Raw genomic sequence first — 22,193 nt, 5'->3', positions numbered from 1 at the left:
TTCTTCTTGTGGATGTCCACTGCACTTGTTTTTACTCTCCTTGAGGTTTGTTTCCAGTAAACACAGCTACTCTTGCAAGTTTTTAATGTGTACAATTTTTTGAGAATTGTGTTAGATCTGCGTTGTGGATGAATGGAAACACACAACTTCTCCTGACTCTGTGTTTTGTCAGAAACGCTGGTTTTAAACAGGTTACCCCAGAAGTGTTATTTCTGGATGTTTAAGGAATCCTATTGTAAGATCCATGTGTGGAATCTGTCACCACACCATAACCTGATGGAAAATGTGTAGCTTTCTGCAATGTAAAGTAGTTTGATTTGTCACTACAATGTTTTTTCCAACCCAAACTATGCTAAATTTCTATATTTCCAAAGCAGAAGAGCTTTGAAAGAAATTCAAAATTACAAATAGGGGTAAAAGAAAAAACAAAAAAAAACAACTGTTTTGTGGTAAGCCTTAAAAAAAGGTGTCATATTTTGGAACTGGGTAGTTATTTCCATCAGTCACTTTCAATATCCTGACCTATACAGAACATGATATATCAGGAATCCTCAGTCCTGGACCTTGAGGGCTTGTTTTCTGCAGGTTTTACAGCTGAAACACACCTGATTAAGACTCAGACTTGTATAAAGGTCGACGCCAAGCTCTGACCATGTCTGCTAATTGCCCATTGATTTGAGACAGGTGTGTTACAGCAGGGACACTTCTAAAACCTGCAGGGCACCAGCCCCTGAGGACCAGGACTGAGGATCCCTGTTATAGATCAATGCTTCCAAGTCTGTGTTCACTGCTGGGACAATTGATGCATGACTTATTGTAAAAATGAGGCCAACTAGCCGACTTCCACGCAGCTCAAGTCAGAGCGAGATGCATGGAAAACTGATGTGAAACTACACATCAGCATCTGACAAAATGGAAATGAGGATATTTTTGATGTTTGATGTTTTAACAGAATCCAATTCACATAAAAAGGAAAACGCTCATTAATTATGTACTACAGTCAATGCCTCCTATAATTAATCATGTCTACCGCTGACGCTCTTAGTTGCTGCTTATCATTTACCACTGATTTATATTAGAAAATAGTGAATAGATGTCGTGCATTTTAAAGGTGCATTTGCACTCTGCTGTATTACATAAAATGTTTGTCAGGCCAGCTGTTCCAAGCATCTCAGAGAACTTAGATCGCCTCTGTGGATTAAAGCTGTCTCGCCGTGTTATCCCAGACTAGCTCTAAGATACTGAGATCAGGACTCTGCGGGGTTCAGGATTCCCTGTTGTTAACTCATGATGGATCATGAACTAAAACGTTCACAAAGTACTCTATGATAGCTGTATTTTTACAGAATTAAACGCCATCTTTAGTCTGTTGGGATTTTCTGTTGAACATTACAAAACATACGAACATTTGATGCGATACCTTTAGAGTTTGTTGTCTTTTTTTTTTTTTACCAGTGCAGCTCAAAGCAAGTGTCAGTTTCTTAATTGCTTCATTTCACCAAAGATCCCGGGGCTGTAGATATGCTGCTAGTCTAAAGGTAGCATATGCATCAGGGCCGAAATGAGCCTGTGGTTACAGCTCAGCAGGACAGATCCTTCAGGAGTCGACTCATAAATTTTACAGTACAAGCTGGTGGGAGCAAGTCATGTGGAAATGTAAAGCAAAGGCTTTTAAATGGGTTGAGACCACCGTGCAGGACTGAGCTAAACATCACCACAAGTAACCACTAAGCAGTAACATCTGATCGGTCTGACATCCTTTTTTTGTTTGCGACTTCTTTCCTTCGCCAGGTAATGTATAATACAATGACAGTGACCTTTTGCATAAGGTTTTTGTTCCCCCGTGTGTGTGGCTGCAGGCCGTACATTAATATGACAGTACGTTGTTACAGATCTGCATGATAGAGGCTGACTGCGCGGGTACACATCTCAAGGATATTTGAATTTCTGAGAGGAGCAGTATTCCCCAGTTCCTCAGCTCAAAGTGAGGGTAGAAGTATGTAACAGATAAGGACAAGGCTGGAAAAGATGAACTCAAATCAGGTTAAACAGACAGCTGAAGTCTGACTGCTTGTCTCAGGAAGGGTTTCTAATAGCAATATCTGGACCCTCTGAGGACCTATTAGCTTCTGTCCATAGTGTAATCCGGCAGGATGGCAGCAACTTTCAAAGAAACATGTGCGCTAATGAAGCCGCAGGGATGCTGTAAGGACCCAGTCGGTTGAGAGCAGCAGTCTGACAAGGATGGTGTGCGCAGAAAAGATGAACATTTGCAGAAATAGCCATGCCAAAGCAGAGAGGAGAAGGATTTGTGTGGGATGCGGTTGATGCTCTGGAGTCTATACTAACCAGGATATTGGTGGTTTAATCCCTGGTTCATCCAGTCTTAAATGTTGAGGTTATCCATGGGCAACATGCTAGACCCCACAGCTACCCCTGATAAATGCATCACTGTGCGAGAGCATGCAGAAGATAATGCCTAAACTCTACCAAGTCGTGTGTGAGACAACCTGACATCCTTACTAACTGACAGTGAAAGCTGCTGTTTTGCATTTCTTTTCACTGGATGTATTTTCTTTCATTTTATTTAGCATCAGACATGATGCTGATTTATATAAGAATAAACATAAATAGTTTGAACCAAGAAGCAAAAGCACAGAAACTTGTTCCAGTTTCAATAAGAAGCCCTGTCAGAGACATGAAACATGAGATTTTCCTTTTTAGCAACGACATCATATCACATGAGAAATTTAGCTAACAATGATGTGAAATGATACCTCAGATACCTCATCTGCCCTGTTTTATCCCGATGTCAACCAGAAAGAAAAAAACAACCTGATTACAGCTGCAGATCTTTTTTTTTACTGCACTGGTTCTCAAACTGGGGGTTGGGACCCCCATTGGGGTCGCGGGATAATTTAACAGGCCACTATGCAATTGTAAAAAAATAAATAAATAAATAAATGGCTTTCAATTCATAAATTAATTTGGGATTTTTACCAGGAGGCAAATTAAACAACAAGGTTGTTACTTCTCGCCATATTAATCATCAGAGTCTGGCATTATCTCAGTAATGCTGGGCGGACACTGTGCGATTTTAGAAATCTGACTGTCGGGGAAATGCTCCCACTGCACGACCGGGTTTGTCGACTAGTTGTCGGCGTCAGTCGGCGTGTGACGGCACGACATGCTCGAGTGTGAACAACGAAAAACAAAGGTTCCTAGTTTCTATGACAACCACAGCGTGCCTGACAACAAGATGGCGAGCAGGCATGTGCGCTGAAAACGAAGAAAAAATAAATAAATAAAAAAAACCTTGTGTTCTCTCCATAGCTCTACTAATCTCTCTTCTAGCAGCTGTGTCCACCGCACACGTCTGAAGTTGGGGTTGCCCGCCATTGTTTAAAGCTCCACCGGCGTCTTCTGCGCAGGTGCGAACGTAGAATCGTGACGTAACACCACTCGCACTGTACGAGCGACGGCGAAAACTTCTGACATGCCAGAAGTTTGATCAGGAGGTCGCAGCATCATCGTTAGAACGTAGCAGCTATTAATCCTTCCTCGTGAGTGTTCTCACACTGTACGGCTCACGACCTCCCGACCGGACATCCCGACGCTACCATGTTTCCACGATGGTGCAGCGTGGTCTGCGACAGCAAAATCGTGGTGAAATCCCCTCAAAATCACACAGTGTCCACCCGGCATAAGAGAAGCTGTTTTCCAGACATTCATTTAGAGGATAGCTGCAAGATGACCCATATGATATATTACACAACTCATCACCTAGTAGTCGCCTGAAGGTCTCATATGCTATCTTGGGGGCTGTGGCTCAAAAAGTTTAAGACCCCATGTTTCACTGCACTTATTAGCACACAGACCTTACAGATGTCCCAAATACCAAGCAGAAGCAGCTCTGAAACTTTCATGTGTCATTTCTTATTCATAAATGCGTTGTAGTTGGCATTGTGTCGCTCTGAGTCGGTGTGGACCAATCAGAGCCTGTTCTTTCTATACTTGGAAAACAAATTGCACAATGATGAGAAACTGGCTTTTTTGGGTGCAGAACGCTTCTGCGACCACATAAAATCTACCTAGCTGTTAAAAAGCATCCTGCTTTTTAGCCCGTCTTTCATATGTTGTTTTCCTGTAAATCTCCCTGATTATAATACAAGGAGAAAATAAAACAAGGAGATGAGTTAGCTAACGGCTGGTTAGCAGCCTGAAAACATTGGCATTAGGTTATTTCAAATATTTTAAAGAGCTCAATCACAAGTTTTATTGGAGTTTATAAAATTCAAGACTAAAAACTTGCTTTCCACCAAAAAACAATAACTAATGGACTTTTCATCAAAGTCCTTTAAATCTCACCATGCCGCCACTGATGGAAAGTGCAGCTTATCTGCGCTGCAAATGGAGCCCTCGCCCACACAGACAGTCCCGTAATATTCCACATATCAATGGAAAGCTCCACTTCAACTTCAGGATCCATTAGAGGTACATCCGTATGAATAACGGAGGAATTCCAGATGGGTTGTGCATGTCACTTTTTATCAATACCTGTGTCTGCATTATAGTTTTTCTTTAACATATAAGGGATATTTCTAAAATCGTGACAAAGTAAAATTACAATTTGTCAGTATTCCAACTAACACCGTTTAGCATGTTTAGCGCATAAGCCGTCATTTTCATCAAATCTTTCCCTGGATGAGAGATGCGATCATTTTGTGTTTTAAAGCAGCTGTTCTGGTTGCTTTGCTGCTGTCCTCATCAGAGGAGGAAGGAAGTCATCCAGGAACGAACTGGTCACGTGACCCCTTACGTCACATCCTGTAATGTTTAAATGTAAAGAAAGTGTTTCCATCACACTTTTTGAGACTCTTCTATACAGTTGCATCTGGAAAACGCACCACATGAGATCCTAAAAACTGTTTAGCAATATCTAAGTGGTTTTCTTTTATATATTTTAATATTTAGGTTCTCCACAGTTCTGCGGATGATGGGAAGGCAGGTACTGATAACAGGCCTGTACATAAAGGGTTGAAGTAACAAGAAATATGCTCCCTGTACAAATGCTGATCTATAAATACGACCAAATTACCATTTTCCAAGTAATATTTCTGAAAAATACACTAATATGACAAAAAATCCTATTTCTTTTACAATCAATTCAGTTAAATTCAGCTTTATTTGCATTGTACCACATCACGCGTCATCTCAGGACACTTGAAGACGCATTAATTCAAGCCAATTCACAATAAACAGCCTAGATATGGAAAACCAACTGATTGCATCAAATCTTGACTTCAATCCAATCCCCCATCCTGAGCTGCATGAGGCAACAGTGCAAAGGAAAAGTTCCTTTTATCAGGAAGGCAAAACCTCCAGCAGAACCCGGCTCAGCGAGGGCAAGAAGCTGCTTCATGTGATCCAAATGACAATAAAGAAGATAGTTATGTGCAGTTCAGAAACTGTTATTTTTAATTTGACGTAATTCAGGAACTACAGACGGTTTTATAAACACTTTAATGTTGATGTGATTACATTAATTCACACTTGAGCAAATCCTTGCCTTAACTAAATGTTCTCCACATGAATAAATTACAAAAATAACAAATGTCTGCTGATTTTATCTTGTGAATTATTGTCTGTTTCCTAATGTAGACAAACAAGTTTGGTTCATAGTCAAGTAAAACATATTAGTCTTTCAGGCAGAAATCAGCCGGTATGGAAGATCTGTGTGGGTTTAAGAACATTTATGGTGAAGCTAACAAATAGCTGCATTTCCACTCTGGAGCAGGTACGTGTTTAAAGGAGAAAATTATTTGGAGTATACTTCTTTTTTATATCTCACTGTCGCCTAAAATCAGAACAGAATTTGCACTGAAAACATGAAAAATACTTCAATTACTTCTAGGAAAAAGTTGCAAACCTTGAAGATGATGCAAATAATAAGGTTTATGGTAATTAAACATTTACTTACTGTTAAAACTGACCTAAATGTGTAAATGAAATTAAATGAATGAAATGAAAAATACTTTATTAATCCCCCAAAGGGAATTTCAATAAAGGGAAATTCACTATCTTGAATTTCAAAATCACATTTTCAAAATCACAATGTGATTATGATTCATCATATTTGACTTGGCACAATAATTAATTTACAAACGATTCATGTATTAGCATCTTTATTTTACAATGATGCCATTGTATTTCTGATCATGACATGGATCTCCATGTTTCACCTCGATAAGCTACATGTATATTGTATAGAAGCCGCCTCTCAGATAACAGCAGCATTGCATCAGATTCATTCAAGCTGACTCACTCTTCAATGCTGCAGCGGATTTAAAAAGATTCGTAGTAAATTTCATCACACAAAGTAAAATACACTCTATTTTTACCTTAAAGGAAAGAAAAATCAGGGGGTTTTTTTTCCAGGAAAGAAAAGCAGAACAAAGTTTATTTCAGTTAATTTCATTCCAGTAATTTACCATCGCGAACTTTCTCCTCCTACCTGATGAGTCCGAACTGACAGGCTGAACATCAAAAAGACTTGTGCAGGGCGCTCTGTATTTATATTAGATTTAACCATCAGGATGAACGCATACACAGAATGAATTACTGTCAAACAACTTCAAAGTTAATGGAATAAATGGGAGGGAGGAGAGAATGAAATCTGAAGAGGAGACAGAGAAATAGTCCAAATCCTGAAAAAAAAAAGCAGAAAAATGGGAACAAAACAGCCACAGGGAGGACCGATGCCTGCTGCAATGTCTTTTCAATAATGGGGGATGGGAAAGTGCTGAGGAACAAGTTTTTCCTCATCTAGTGCAAGAACAAATGACTCGGTGTGCGCCTCGTATAAAGCAAGTACAGAGGAGCCACTGCCAGATATCTACAGTTGATTCCCAGCCCCCATCCTGCCAACTCCCCCAGCCTTATTTCACCAGCAACACAAGTGGGCTTTCATCCTAAAGCAGATTTACTCCCTGTGAAACATCAGAGCAACACCAAGTAACTCACATGAAGCCGTCCGCCAGTCCTGACGTGAATTGAGACGGGTCGGCGACTGTTGAAGCTCAAGACACAAAAGATCCATTTTATTCTGAACAATGTCTTAAAAATTGTTTTTTTGAAGTCTAAAAAACAAAAATCATCAAAAATATTTCAACTGTTATTCCTTCATTACATTTAATGTGCCCTGAAATCTCGGTAAAAGACGATTTTATGATGTTTTATTGTCAAATTAAAAATAATAAATAATTCATTCATAGTCATAAAAAATCCTGTGATCATTTATTTATTTTGTAACAATTTTTATGGTTATTACAAATACATAAAAGACCAAATAAAGGATAAGGTAAAAACAAAATTATAATTTATTGTTCGGACGGATAGACAGATATATATGGATATATATAAAGACAGACAGACAAACAGATATAGATATAGATATAGATATAGATATAGATGTAGATATATATACAGACAGACAGATGGATGGACATATAGATATAGATATAGATATACATAGAGACAGACAGACAGATAGATATAGATATAGATATATATAGAGACAGACAGACAGATATTGTTTGCTTGATATTTCTTTACCTGAACTGTCTGTATTAAAACATTTCTGCTATCAGAGTTGGATGCAGAAATAATGTTCACATCAGATCAGATGGAGGTTTCGAGCTACATCAGCATCATTCCAGAGGAATATTCTGGACTATTTGTGTTTTTAGGCCTGAAACGTTTTACATTTGAGCTATATACCGTCTTCATTCTCCTTCCACATCTCAACCCTCACCAGCCTTCCCTTTAATGACTCCAACAGTCGTCAAATAGACCTTGTGGTGGCAGAGAAATACTCATTTCAATATGGACACACAATTTTCGGACAGAGGCCTAAAACCAATCTGCACGGCTCAAAGGGTTAAATAAAAGTTATTAGAGAGCTGAGGGATTTTATCTCTGGTAAATAACAGAGCTGAGAAAAGTTCATTTCGACATAATTTTACCTGACAAGCTATTTGCTTTGGGTGACAGGCTGTTAAATGCCTTTTTCTGCACCTCAACACGCTGGATGTAAACATGCCCTTACCGCCGCATCCTCCCCGGGCTGCATTTCACAGTCTCAGACAGTATTTTCCAAACACAGATGGTATAATGACCAGATGATGCTCTGACTCATGCAATAAATCAGGAAGGGTGCTCATTTTGCCTGATATTTGCACAAGGCTCAGTCTTGAGGTCAACACAAATCTCTCTGAACCTCATCACCAACTGTCACTGCTGAGAGGCCAGCACGAACCGCCGTAGCGGGGAAGTACAATTCAGCAGACTGCTTTTCCTTCCTGCTTTCCAATGTCTTTACCCACTACAACTGCAGGAGTTTCGGTTAAGAAAAGAAGCTGTCAAAGTCACCTTCTCCGCCTCCCATCTGTGTCTATGTCTCATCAGAAACAATGTCAGAATATTCTGTTCACTCTGCACAGAAAAGGATATAAAACACGGCGACAGTTCAGCCTCATCGACATCTTCCAAGCCAGAAACGGTGAGAAATGTGTTTCATTTCGATGTGAAGGACTTGGAAATAAATCAGAATACTGTGTGCACATCAAAACGCTGCGCTTCTTATCGCTCGGTGGTGAGTTGTGGTAAGAAAGAAAGATTAAGCCAAGCTCTGGCTTAGCAACAAAAAGTAAGGCTAAGCTAAGCTTCTCACTCTGCATTCAAGATATCCAGCCTCTCCCTCCACAGTCTCTCACTTTTAAGACATAGCTATTAATGACTTGAGTCCTTTTAAGTTTAAATTCCAGTCTGGCACCAATAAAACTTGCCAAATGGTGAAAAGAGCGTAATCTTTAAAGAAGTGAAAGGAAAGAGAGGAGGACGGCGGTTTGATTATGATCAAAGAACTTGCAGCAACTTTGCCGTTCCCTTTTCTTGCTCATCTGCGACTCCTTTTAGCCAAGTGTCTTCCCTCTCATAGATTTTGTTGTTTTACAGCTTCATGTCGTCCCCTCCCTTATTTTTCACCAAAGCTGCAGGAATTGATTTGGAAATGTGCATTCAAAGTTAAATTAGCAGCAGTGCTGGAGAGCTTTCTCTGCAGCCTCCCACTCTTCGACCCTCTGAACACGACGTGAGGCACTTGCATAAGAATACATGCACCGTAAACGGACAACTTCCTTAATTGAGCCTGAGTTGATGCTAAGCATCTAAATGGGAAGGGTCAGCTTTGGGGAAAAAAAAAAAAAAAGGGAAATTGGGTGTTTTCATCGTGTCTCTCTTGGGGCCATGAGCAGCCTTGTGGGTAGGGGGATAAAGCTGCTTCTTTGCTTTGGGAAGCGGGGATGGTGGAAATTGGGACCAAAAAGATCTGAACTCCCACAGCATTTCCAAATAAAAAGAAAAAGCCCTTTCCTCCAACAGCTCCGTTTCATGCTCCTCTGAATATGGCCTCTTCCTCTGGCAGAGCAGCTGAAATGAGGTTTGGCGAGATGTTTGGGCAAGCTGACAAGGCTGGGACAGCTTGCTGTCGATAAAGAGCAAACACTGGTGTCTTTTTTTTTTTTTTTTTTGCTCCAACGGGAACAAGCAGTTGAGCCTAACGGACTATTTTTATGCCTAAAAAGTTCCTTCTGGTGAAACAAGGCTGAGAGGCTTGGGAGCTGATTAAGCTTTGATTTACTTCCAACTAAACAAGTCTGAGGGCTGCTACAAAATGTCTGTTTCAAATGTTGGACTTGGAGATGTATTTTCCTGTATATTCCTCCCCTTTTCTCTGGTGTGAATCGCTCGTACGACGCTGAACACCTAAATCAATAATGTGGAGGATGGTTAAGCTAAATTCGACTCATTTCCGAGAGGTCAGAAAACTATTAAAAAGACATTATTGTTTTAAAAATATGGTCCAAAATCCTGCCAACCATCCTGCTGAGGATGGTTTGTTTGAGGCTCAGGAACAAACATTTATTTCCTAAACTGAGTTCACCAGAGGAAGTCCGTTTAAAAGGACCAGCGAGCAGCAGCCGAAGCCATTCTTCATATGATTTTACTGTTGATAAGACGAGACCAAAAGGAGATCAGATGTTTAAGAGGGGAAACACAGAAGGAAGAGGCACAGATGTTAGGCTGCTTATTCCCAAAAAGTTTTAAATTTACTGTAATAACTAAATCTGAGCCTTTGTTGAACAGCAAGTCAGCAAAAGCGATTCAGTTTTCAATGGACAAGTTTGAAATGTGAAAAATGCCTGGAAGAATAAAAGTAGAAGTAAAACAGTTCAGAAAGGATTCGACAGTCAGATTGACTATTATTGACAGATGAGGGTGTCATGATTGGGTATAAAAGGAACATACACGCAAACCTCCATCTTCCAAGAAAAGATGGATTGTCGCTCACCACTTTGTCCCAAACTCACACAATCACCAATAAGTTAAAAAAAAAAGACATATTTAATATGCAACTTTCCAAAGAGCTTCAGCCTTTCACATCTACTGTGAATATTATTGTAATTAGATTCAGGAAATCTACGAAAACACTAGAATTCAGGCTGCACTGCATAAGAAGTCATCATGTCACTATGATTTATATGATCACACAGGCTCGGGGATAGTTGGGAAAACTGTTTCTACTCAGCATAGTTGGTGTACATGGTATAGAGGACCTTATATGTGTGAAGCTATCAACACATAGATGGGTGTTGGAAGTTTACAGAGATGTACGGTATCTTAGCATCTAGGTGACATATTTTCCGTCAGCAGGACGATATCAGACTTCTTTCTTTCTAACTTCCACTGGCGGGGCTTTATACACACAGCGTTAAGACTGATCTGCCCAAAGCACTAATTCGTCTTCTACTGAAAATGAATGGAGCATCATGAAGAGAAGAATCCGACAACCACAGACTGTTAAACTGCTGAAATGTTGGATGCAGTGAGAAGCAACAAAGATTGCTCTGAAATTGGTGTCATCAGTTCCCAAACCATTTAAAAATCTCCTTAAAAGGAAAATTGATATAAAACAGCAGTAAAAATGCCTATAGCCCAAGAAACCCCCCTTTTTTGTATGTTCTTGCTTAGAATTAAAGAGCTGTTTCAATCTTTTACATTTCATGAAACTGACCATAATGAAAGTCACTTTCGATGGACGCTGATGAACATATCCTCTCAAAAAATTCCCAACTTTTCTGAAATTGATGGTTGAAATTACTGCGAGCCCATTAGTGTGTGTTTTCCCTCTCAATCAAGTCAGAGAGGAAACACTCCAGGGACTTCAGGACGGTTCAACGCCGGTTGCGGGTGACCGAACATCACTGTGGGGAAATGCCACTGGCTTCCTGTCACACAACAGAACACTTCAAGATAAGCTCCGACCATAGCCGTGTCTAACATATGTGTACACACAGGATGGCTGCTATCTACTCCTATCTGTCTGACCACATAGATCACACATGGCACTGTGAAGGAGGAAAGGGTCGGGACAGAGACTTCCTGCTCGGAGTCCATAAATCTGAAGAAAAACAAACTAGATAGCGTGAAAAAATAAGCTAGGGGGGTTGTTTTTACTTCATCTATGGACTGACATGTTATTAAAACAGACAAGACTGATATATATGCTCATTTTCCTAGCAGGAGTTAAACTGGAAATAACCTACATGAAGAGACTGTGATAGTCCCAGCAAATTAGTTCAGAGAAACAGGAAATGATCCAGTATAATGTGCTTACAGTGTGTGTGTGTGTGTGTGTGTGTGTGTGTGTGTGTGTGTGCTGACATTTCTTTCAATGCTGCAAATGCTTCTGACTTTTGAGGCAAGTTGCTCTCAACAAGATAACCAGAAGTCACGTTGCTGTAAGTGATCATACATCAACCGGCAGGTGGAGACGCCACAAAGCAGACGCTCTGAGCACCTCCTAAACTGATGTCACTTTCTGTGCGACTCCATAGCGTATCAGTCCTGGAGTCAGTCATATACAGTAGCTGTCAAGATCTCGCCACTACAGCATCACCTGCGCTGAAAATGATCCATTATCAGATGGCTTGTTCTTATGCTGAGTTTTCTAAGAGTCAGACTCACAAATATTTCTAAGCTGCTGACGCAGTTACAGTGGTGACAGCTGTATCTATGCTCACAAGGCTTTTTCTTGTGCCGCAGTTTTCCCACAACTTCATGCAACACTCTGAAAAAGTCGGAACAAATGGGGCTGAAAGGATTCTAGCTGTCCAGCATGGTCAACAACAGATCATATGTAATGTTTACCTATATGTGCACATTCATGATCCAGGAATTGTGAGAGAGAAACTCATTCCTCTGGTTGTGTGTGCATTATCAAGTAGTCGGACAAATGAAGCAAAAAATCAAACATCAGCTTGATAATGTTGTAGGTTGTTAACTTTGTAGTCATATGATTTATCATTTAACAAGAAACTGCAATGTTTTGCCCAACAGATCAACTTATTTATGACAATTTATGAAGATTTTAAGTAGATTTAGACCATCCTCCTTCTGTGAACGTGCCCATACAACAAGGTACAAGAAAACTTTATTCATACCAAGGGGGATATTCAAGGCTCAAGAACAACTCGTCCAAGATTTAACATACAGACACTGAACACGTGGTTCATGCAGGGAGGCACAGACTAAAATTGCATTCCAACAACATGTCACTAGTGGTTGTGAGAGCAACTGCATGTAAAGGGTTAAACTGGTATTCATAATGATGACAGTTGCATTGTAAAAAGAATGTATTTTAGCTTCAATCAAGGCCACCTGAAAATAACTAAAGGAAGTTCACACTAAACCAGTGTTTTTCAACCACTATGCCGTGGCACATTAGCGTGCTGTGAGACCTCATCAGGTGAGCAAGAAATGATCCGGTTTCACCTAACTGGTCTAAAAACCAGCTCTGTGTTCATACAAACAGGCCCAGGTTTCCCACTGAGAAGAGTGAAAGATCATAAAAATCCTTTTATTGGATTTGTATTCAAGACATTTTGACAAAATGGACTTTGTCTTTTGGACTTTATTTTGATGCGCCTTGTGATTTCTTTTTAGTGGAAAAAAGTGTGTCTTGGTTTTAAAAAAGGTTGGAAAAAAACAGCACTAAACTTTTCACTACATTTGATGTGATTGGGTACATGGTTCAGGTGAGGATTGCAACATTCTTGTGTTTCAAGTTTGCTATTTTTTATATATTTCCATCCTCGCCAGATGCAACAAAAACTACTGCAGGATAAGACAAGACAAACAATGGACATGAAAACTTGCTCATCTGTTGGTTAATGCCGGACATGGAGCTGCATCAGATCCTAGCGGTTTTGATTTACTATATTTCTGTCAGACAATGAGCCTTTTCTCCGTTGAACATTTGCAGATAACATACATAGTTTGTTTTTAACGCCTTAGCTAAAACACTTTTTTTTTTTTTTTTAAGCATTTCCTGTCTTGCTAACTTTAGCATGCTTATCTTTAATTTCAGGATGGTTTGCGTGCAAATATTGCTTTAAATTTGTCACTTTCAACAGTAATTGTCTTGTTTTCCTTTTTGTCCATTAAATGTAAAAGTTTATCCTTCAGCTAAATCATCTAGGTTTTTGTATGTGTGTATTAGTTTTTATTTCACTGCCACCTTGTTTTCAGCAGAACAATAACAATGAGGAAAACTGAACAAAGTCAATGAAATGAACTCTGAAATAAAAAAAATTTTTAAAAAAAGGGCTGGATGCATAGTAGTGTGTTCTCTGCACCTGGTTCACTAGACCGAGATCCATGTTTTTAGGCAAACCAGAGTTTGCTTCTTTGATCAGCATCAGGTTGTTGGCATATTCACATCTCAACAAATGAACCAGATTTTCTTACCAAGCAAACTAGGACCAGAATTATTAAGGTCTGTGGGAATGTTATATTATAGTTTAGGATTTAATTAAGTGGGCAAGCCTGATGAGCAAGCAAGCTTGTTGTTGGCAGCATTATTAATAAATTCCAGGTGGATTAATGTTGTGTTTCCTTAGATTAAGCAGTTTATTAATGTTTTCCAGACCTTATTCCATCACCTGTCTTCTTCTTTCTTGCCTCAAAAATAACTAGAAGCACTCAGAGTGCGCAACCACTCTGCCGGACCGTTGCAATTTTTTTACAATGATTTTGGGCATTATTTTTATTATCCCCATCTTCCCCATAGAAAGAATCCTTTAAATGATTACTGGATCCAGGTGATGATCCAGGTAACCCCCAATAACTTGTTCCTGATTGCATTTGTGAGATTTCCAGAAACTTTAATGAAAAACCATCCATAACATTCGATTTATGTTGCTAAGAGACAGAAGAGACAATTCTGCTGAATGCATGGCCTCTGCCTTGGCGATGGGAATAACTATAGTGGTAGTGAAGAACTGAGAGCAAAAGATAGGTTAGACTTTGGCTTTTTCCTTTGATATTTCAGCCAGTGGAGCAATCATTCGGCTTCTTTAAACTCAGTCTTACTAGTAGTTTTAACTGGAAAAGTACTTGTATTTAAAAACACTTTTTCTATACAAGTGCTTATAAGGCCTGTTGGAAGACAAAACATTGTGGTTTTGAGAGAAACATACAAAAAATACTGTTTGTTCAGCCATACACTGTCTCTTTATGAAATTAGGATAATACCCTGTTATAATGTCAGTACAGGCTACTTTTTCTGTTAAAATCTATACAAGTGACAGCGCTTAACGCTACCTTCGCCTTACTGCACCTTCAGAAGCTGTTTAATCCATTTATAATGATTTGTAAGACTGTGAAGGCTCATAGATTCTGTTTATACTGTACAACAACACCTGAGTGGAAAACCATCTGGTTAAACATCTGGGACTAACTGCCTGATGTTTCATTATTTATATCTTGTGATGAATTATAGAATTGCAAACGTATTTCTCTGCTGATGTGAACTGCTCTCCCATCGTGCTTCATAACACAACATTTTGTACATATCTGCTGTACAGGTTCGTAGCTCAGCTGCCTTGTGCAATATCATCAGTGCCATGACTCACATTTATACCTCTAGTGTACACACATGCCGAGACGTTTTAAAGGAGCTGCAGAGTGAAGAATATGTCCCATTTTTGTAGGGAAAGAGGATGCAGGGAAGAGAGGCATTTGTCTGAAGGTGACGTTTTTAGATCGTTGCTGTCAGCGTTTGACAGGAGCGGTTTGTTGCAGCGTGTGAAACTGTCATCTTTTTTAAAATCCATTTAATCATTCATCCATGAGAGAAGAGAATATCCTCATCGGGACCCCAAAACGATTACGTTATTGATTCTTTTCTCCAGTACCACCTGTACAGTCCAATTACCAGCTGAAATATCCCACAAGATGAAGCCCAGAGAGCAGCCAATGCTGCCTTGAGCCATGGGACTGAAGCAACAGTGAGATGGCTGTGGCTGGTAGCTCACCTCACCCCACGCTGGAGAGGTCAGTGCTCCCAAAACCACTGGAACTAATGTTAGGGAGTCATCCATCTGTCTGCAGCCTGGGGTCAAAGGCTCAGGCAAGACCCCCTCAGGCAGTTGTACTTGAAGCCTTTGAGGAGAGGGGAGAGCTGACTTGTGCTGTCAGCACCCACAGCTAAATAGACTTCCTGCTCAGTTAGCCACTTTTTTTTCCAATTGCCCAATGGTGAAGTCTCCAACACCCCCACTGCGTGTTCATATCGGCATTGGGGTGGATATAGAGTTAGAAAGGCAAACCTTTATTCACAGAGGGAGCTGCAAACCCACCATGCAGCTACATTTAGAAAGAGCAAAAGAGTTTCTCTTTAATCAAAACCAAGATAAAATTGTTATTAATACATCGCGAGGCATTGTCAGACTCTTAAGTCACAGATATCTGGGACTGAGAAATGCTATTCCCATAGGTATACATAATGAGTGGCTGTTCAGTGACAAATATATCAGCAGCCTGTCTCAGCATATCTCAGCCCCTCATGGTTTTTGTCTTATTTCATATTTCTAAATTTAGCAGGCCAGCTTTGTTTGAAAAAAGGAAAAAGGGGAAATATACAACTAAGCTTCAAACAGCAATTTCAGTCTGCTGATCCAGGGACGTCAGGAAGTGTTGAGTCTTCTGGGTGTTATTTAGTCTGCAGAGTAAATTAGGAACCTCTTGTATCTTGAGCGCTTTTCAGGAGGTTTTTGTATACCCAAGCTTGTTTCAACCTATCATACCACAGCTATTGACAGACTAATTGATCTGTGAAGAACAGATGGGCAAGTAGGCAGGCAGGAGGGTGGGAGGAGGTAGCATCTTTCAGATTGTGGGAGCTCATTGCTTCTTCAAAATGACTACAAAGGTTTTAGCGTGTCTTTATCTTCTCTCGGCAGGAAAAAAGCCGACATGTTGTCAATATGCCATTAGCAAAACCCAAGTTACTGTATGTTGTTGTGCTGCCATGAGTCTTCTATATTGACAGGGATGAATAACAAACTAGATGCGAGTTAACCCTTTGTGCTGCTGTTAATTGATTTGGACATCAATTGAGACATTAACTGCCACCATCTGAACTAAACAGAGGCATCGCTGTTTGGACACATGTGCAAACCACTCTGGATTTACCTTAACATGAACCATGTATGGTAAACTCTAGTTGTATGAGGTCCTGTTGAATTAGGTATATTTTTCTTTGGCTAGACAGTTAATAAATCAGGCAAAACAATTTGCTTGGGTAGGGTAATGATTTTCAATATTTGCTTGGTCATGTAATTGCAAGAAATCTTTATATATGATTGTCTTGTTTTGGCCAGCAGGTGGCACCAGTTCTCTAAACTGTTTGCCAGAAAATAAAGCAACAGAAGAATGCTTTGACCATCACTTGGTACTCGTAGAAAGTAAAACAGAAGTTGAAAATGATACAAAAGAAGACTTGACGCCATTTTCAGCACAGTATGTTCATGTGGCTAGATATGGATGCTATAAACGGTAGCTATAAACGTTAGCATATGTGCATCAGCTTTGAAGTTTCTGAGCATTTGGATTTGGAAAAAACTATGAAATAATTTTGTTTCATTTATCGTTTACATTCTATGTTAGAGCGCCTCTATATTATGGGCACAATATTGGCTTCAAAAACAAATATCAGATATCAGTCATGCAACCAATCTCATTAATCGATAAATATTTGTATCAACTAAATTAGTTGCAAAATATCAGCATATCGGATATCGTGTAAATATCCAATATTTTGCATCCCTTTTCTCCATTACTGCATTGAGCCTCTGCTAGTGCAGAACTGGGTTTCCTTTGTCTCACTTTAGGGAAGTCAGATGAAATGCAGCATGATTGTATTCGCTTGGAAAAAGATCACATGACCTCCGGTTTAGTATTGCATATTGCTAGCTTCATAGCATAACTGCCTAATTTATAATTTAAGGTTTTATAGGCAATGATGTACACTCAATCAGAAATAATAGAGTACAGTAGGAAACTTATCACAATTTACCCAAATTACAACTATTATGCTATGAGGTTAGCGATATGCAAGTTGTCTGGGTCTGACTTTGTGCTGATCAGTCTGTCATAACAAAAAACAGATTCTGAAAAAGAATGGATGGAAATTTTGACTTGTCTGCAGTATGAACATGACCAAAGACCACCTCCATCAAAAAGTTATGCATGGAACCCCTTTAATAAAATAGAAAAACCCAAGATCCAGTCCAGCATCTGGCAGGCAGTTTAAAAATAGCCACAAAGCGCATCTCAAAGATGACTAAAGATGTTATTCTCAATTTGGATGAAAATTTTCCATGTTAGATGAAATTTGTAGATTCTAAATCCAAACAAACCATCAGCACAGCATGGTAGAAACTGCCTGATCATACTGTAGGTGAGTTAAAATGATCAGCACTGTTTTACAAACCAAAGCTGTGACACAGCAGAATACAGCTGAAAACTTCACCAATGTGTTTCCCATGATGACTGAAAGCAGGATTAACACCTGCAGGAAGTAGAAAAGTCAGATAATTCTGTGGTTTTCCTCAAATCCTCATCTTTAATATTTACATAGCTACAGACACGGTAGAGTAAAATGACCCTTTAACCATCTGATGAAAGCAATTTTTGATCCTGTATAGGGCTGCACTGATACCGATATCAGTATTGGCTCAATACCATGTGTGTGTACTTGTAATTGGTATTAATAAAAGTGTACCGATACCACAACCGATACCAGATACCACACCAGTCAAGCCAGCGCAGATGTGTTTGATGACATGCTTCAGACATGTTTTAAAAGAAATTAATGCCTTGAATATTAAAATGTGACATTTTTTGTTACACTGAAAGCAAGATCTTAGTTTTAAAATCACACATTTATAGTTGTATTTGGGTAAAATGTGCCAAATCAAAATAAAACTTGTTGAAATTGTTAGATCTGTAATGTTATTATATTTGTACTATTGAGGTAACTTAAGGATAGGTCATTTATTACAACCTAATGAAATCTTACACAGTTATAACAGCAGTAATAACCATCGTCACAATGATGTTCACATAAACAGATTTGGTATCGGCAAATATCGGTATCTGCAGATATTCATATTTCAGGTATTGAATCGTAACTCCCAAAGAGTAGATCGGTGCAGCCCTAATCCTGTATGACTCAATGCGACCCCAGCCAAACTGGCCCTGACAAGTCCATCAAAATCTGTACAGACCTCTTCCACTGTAAGCTGCTGTGGACGACAGCCTGAACAGCCTCATATACAAAGCCACGACCACCATTAACAGAAGAAAAGGCTTGAAACAATAAGACATTCTGGTAATTGTGGCAATTTCAGCCCCATTATGCCCCACAGCGCCCCCCCCCCCCCAAAGGAAATTAGCTTAAAACTGTAATTACAGCATGGGTATTGGGGTTCGGTGCGGGCTATTTGATCTGGTTCCTGCTCCATTTGGGGCCGTCCATGAAACAACAAGGCAGCTGTTTCAACCCCCCCCTGCCTTGAAGTCACTTCAGCAAAGTGCCTGGCAAACACATGGCATGCTTGACGGCCATTAGAGAGAGAGAGAGAGAGAGAGAGGGAGAGCAGTGTTGACTGATGGTGACAGAGATGACTGGCAGACTCTAGTGTCACCTTACTGGCCGAACAGTCCGGAGACCTGAATGCTGAAACGCGACTCTCAACATGAATGGCCCCATCAGATGTGAGCAGTGAAACACGAGCAGAAGATGATTATTAACATTTTCCCACACCGCAAAGTTCATCGCACCATATTTATTTTCCTCTTTCTTCTTTAATCCACCAGAGTTTGGATAACCGAATGTGACACACATACGTGGTTTAAATGCATATTTTATTACATCTAAAAGAAACAAACTTATGACTAAAAACAGCACAGTCTCTATCTTTTTCTTCCTAAGTCACTGTGTGCTTTTGCTACAGTGAAAATAAGTAGCTTTAATCCAGACTTTGTCGTCCCACAGGAGCATCTGGAGTCACTGAAGGAGCATTTTCACAGATGCCGAGTTCATATGCTCCGACTTCATAGCCAATGTTTACAGCCTTGTAAAGAGGAGCCTCTGCAGCGAGGCATGGCCCAAAGACTCCACGCTGTCACCAACTATACCATCCCACTAGAAACTGTCAGCTGGGCTGCGTTAACCAAGCTGACAAGCAGCCTGAATGGAAGGTTTCTCTACTTATAAGAATACAGAGTCATTAAAAAACAGGCAATTAAACAAGAAAAAGCCAACGTTCTGCATCAGAGCTGTGCACCAAGGGACTCAGTGAAGGCTAAAGCCAAGGACACCAAACTCTGTGGCACGGAATACATCATCATCAGCCATCCTTTCCTGTGTTCTGCCTCTGCTCAGTGATACAAATCTACACTTTGCAACACAAGACGGATGTGACAACACAGCTCAAAATTTAACATGAAGCATGTGGGGAAGGCTTTTACCCCCTAAAAAAAAAAAAACCTTGTTACAGTAGAAACATTAAAAATAAGGAGCAAAAGTTGCAGCCAAGCCGATTTTTTTCATTGTTTTGCTCCTCAGCAGTCAGAATTACTTTGTTATCTTTAAAATTGTCTCAAGCAAGGTTTCCCGAAGGTCTTTCAAAGATATTAGCTGCTTTATCTCTTACTTTCAGTGTAGTCCTTCTACCTGATCATTTTTATGTTTGTGGAGCCACTTAACACCGACCTCTGAATCACTGACAGATATTTAAAAAGACCTTGTCTGAAGAATGAGCCAGTGTGTCTCCATGAAACAGAAAACGTATCAAAGACTTTCTTCAGGCCCTTTGTTATCAGCAGACGCGTAATGTGTTCCCATTTCTTTCACTGTATCTACGAAAAAATGTGGCACATCTCAGGTGTGCAGCGAGTCCTTGACTCACTGAGGTAACTGGACAAATGGAGGACATAAGAAGGCGTATTAAGTGTAAAAACAACCATCTACAGTAGATAACAGGATCTGAATCTATCCATCTAGTTGGCTGAAGCCGTTCTAAGGAGAAACAAGGAGAAAAAGCTGACAAATGACACAAAAAAAAATCAGAGGCAACAGGTCAGATGGAGTGACGAAGCCTTTCCCAGATCTCAGGCTTGAAAACTATTCCAGCAGCATGGGAGCATCTGGACAGAGAACGGAATAAAAGGCAGCCACCATCTGAAGAAGAAGCCTGGAGAATTACTCCTGTAAAGACATTTTCCTGGTTTCATATCTAAATGAAATAAGAGTTATTTCAATACTTTTTAATGCTGCCAACAAGGTAAATCCTCCTCCTAACCCTGCCGTTGAAATGCTTTTGTCTGGCTGTTGCATTGTACTCATGATGGGCCTTCATCTCCACCTAATGGGCCTGATAATGGTGATAAATGTGCTGGCTTGAGTCACAACGCCGTGATTTCTGTGGGGAGCAGATGTTGGTGTGAACCCAGCGTCCCATGGGCAGGACACATGGTAAAGCTGCATTTGGGCCACTCTGGTTTCTGCTGGTTTAAGTGGCCTTTTAAATGACATCATCCATGGGATTATACTGGCATCCATGCCATAAATGGGCTCCTAACAGACTGGCTGATGACTGTAAAGTATGACAAGGAATAATTTGTTTTAAAAAAGTATAAAAAGTAGTTCTAAAACAAGTTACTTGAGACTTTAAGAGCCACTGATATGAAACATGTAGGCTTCATGAAGAACAAGCAGCTAAACCTTACCCTGTGCCAAAGTTCCCAGCGCGAATAAAACCAGTATAGGAACCAGAGTCAGTCGGTTCTCCATCATGTGCTGGGATTTTTCATAGGTAGAAAAGGCTGATCACAGTCTTCCGGACATGCACCAGTGTGAGAGACGGGCTGTCCACCAGCAGCACCAGTAGCACCAGTGGGGTATCCAAACGACGTGCAAGTTATCTCCAGTCTGACTATGGGATGAAATCTGCGCAACCAGTAAAAAACTCCTCAGGCAGCATCTCAGAATGAAACCAGAAGTTCAAACATCCCAGGAGGAAACTTTTCTTCCCACCACCAGAAGTCTGCGTGTCCGTGGCGAGCCGTGGGAAGCAAGCCGCAGGTGATGGGAGGAGAGGCGGCTTTGAGTGGCAGGAAGCGTCCGGTCTCCGAGTCCTTGCGCATCAGTACCACAGGGTAAAAACACTTCCTCCGCTTTGATTTGCAGAGACAAATAGTCCCACCGCGCGTGAAGTCATGTCGCTGAGGAGGAAAGGAGGGGAAAAGTCCACTTTGTTAGAGACGCAGCTGCATTTCTTCTCCTTCCTGCAGTCTGCGCCTCCTCTCTGCTCCGCTACGGGGAATGAGTTACTACAGCCTGCCTCTCATCGCAGGAGTACGCGGTCCCGGAGCCCAAACAGCTGAGAAGAAAGCGCCGCAGCGCGGCGGTATACTTCCGGTTGACTTTCAGAGTAAAGGTACAACAAACGCTACGGCGCGTGCTGAGGACAAGCAACACGCACGTGTCTGAAGCATAGACACTATATAAAGATATTTTTTGTATATAAAGAGTTTTTTTGTATATAAATATATTTTTGTATATATAGAGATTTCTTTTATATACGGTCAGAAGGCACAACGACTCATATTTCAGTTTATTTGGTAGGAATAGGATTTTTCAGAAGTTCCGGCAAAACTAGTGAACTACATTTCAAGTGAAATCCTTTATTTAAACGATGTATTTAATTCAATTTAAATTTTAT

At 40.2% G+C, this 22,193-nt stretch overlaps 1 protein-coding gene across 3 annotated transcripts in view; it reads right to left on the bottom strand.

Annotated features, from left to right (window-relative positions):
* robo3 (roundabout, axon guidance receptor, homolog 3) overlaps positions 1-21,311 on the bottom strand; it is a 128,654-nt gene extending 107,343 nt beyond the window's left edge. For all 3 annotated transcript variants that reach the window (XM_079247747.1, XM_079247748.1, XM_079247749.1), the window contains exon 1: positions 21,199-21,311. In XM_079247747.1, the coding sequence (XP_079103873.1) occupies positions 21,199-21,265 (67 nt within the window). In that variant the 5' untranslated portion in view covers positions 21,266-21,311. The remainder of the gene's footprint in view (positions 1-21,198) is intronic.
* Positions 21,312-22,193: the final 882 nt, after the last annotated feature.

This window comes from Telmatherina bonti (assembly GCF_933228915.1).
Source record: "Telmatherina bonti genome assembly, chromosome: 10".
Taxonomy (NCBI): Eukaryota; Metazoa; Chordata; class Actinopteri; order Atheriniformes; family Telmatherinidae; genus Telmatherina; species Telmatherina bonti.
Note: the sequence above shows the minus strand (reverse complement) of the source record. Positions and strands in the feature narration are given on the sequence as shown.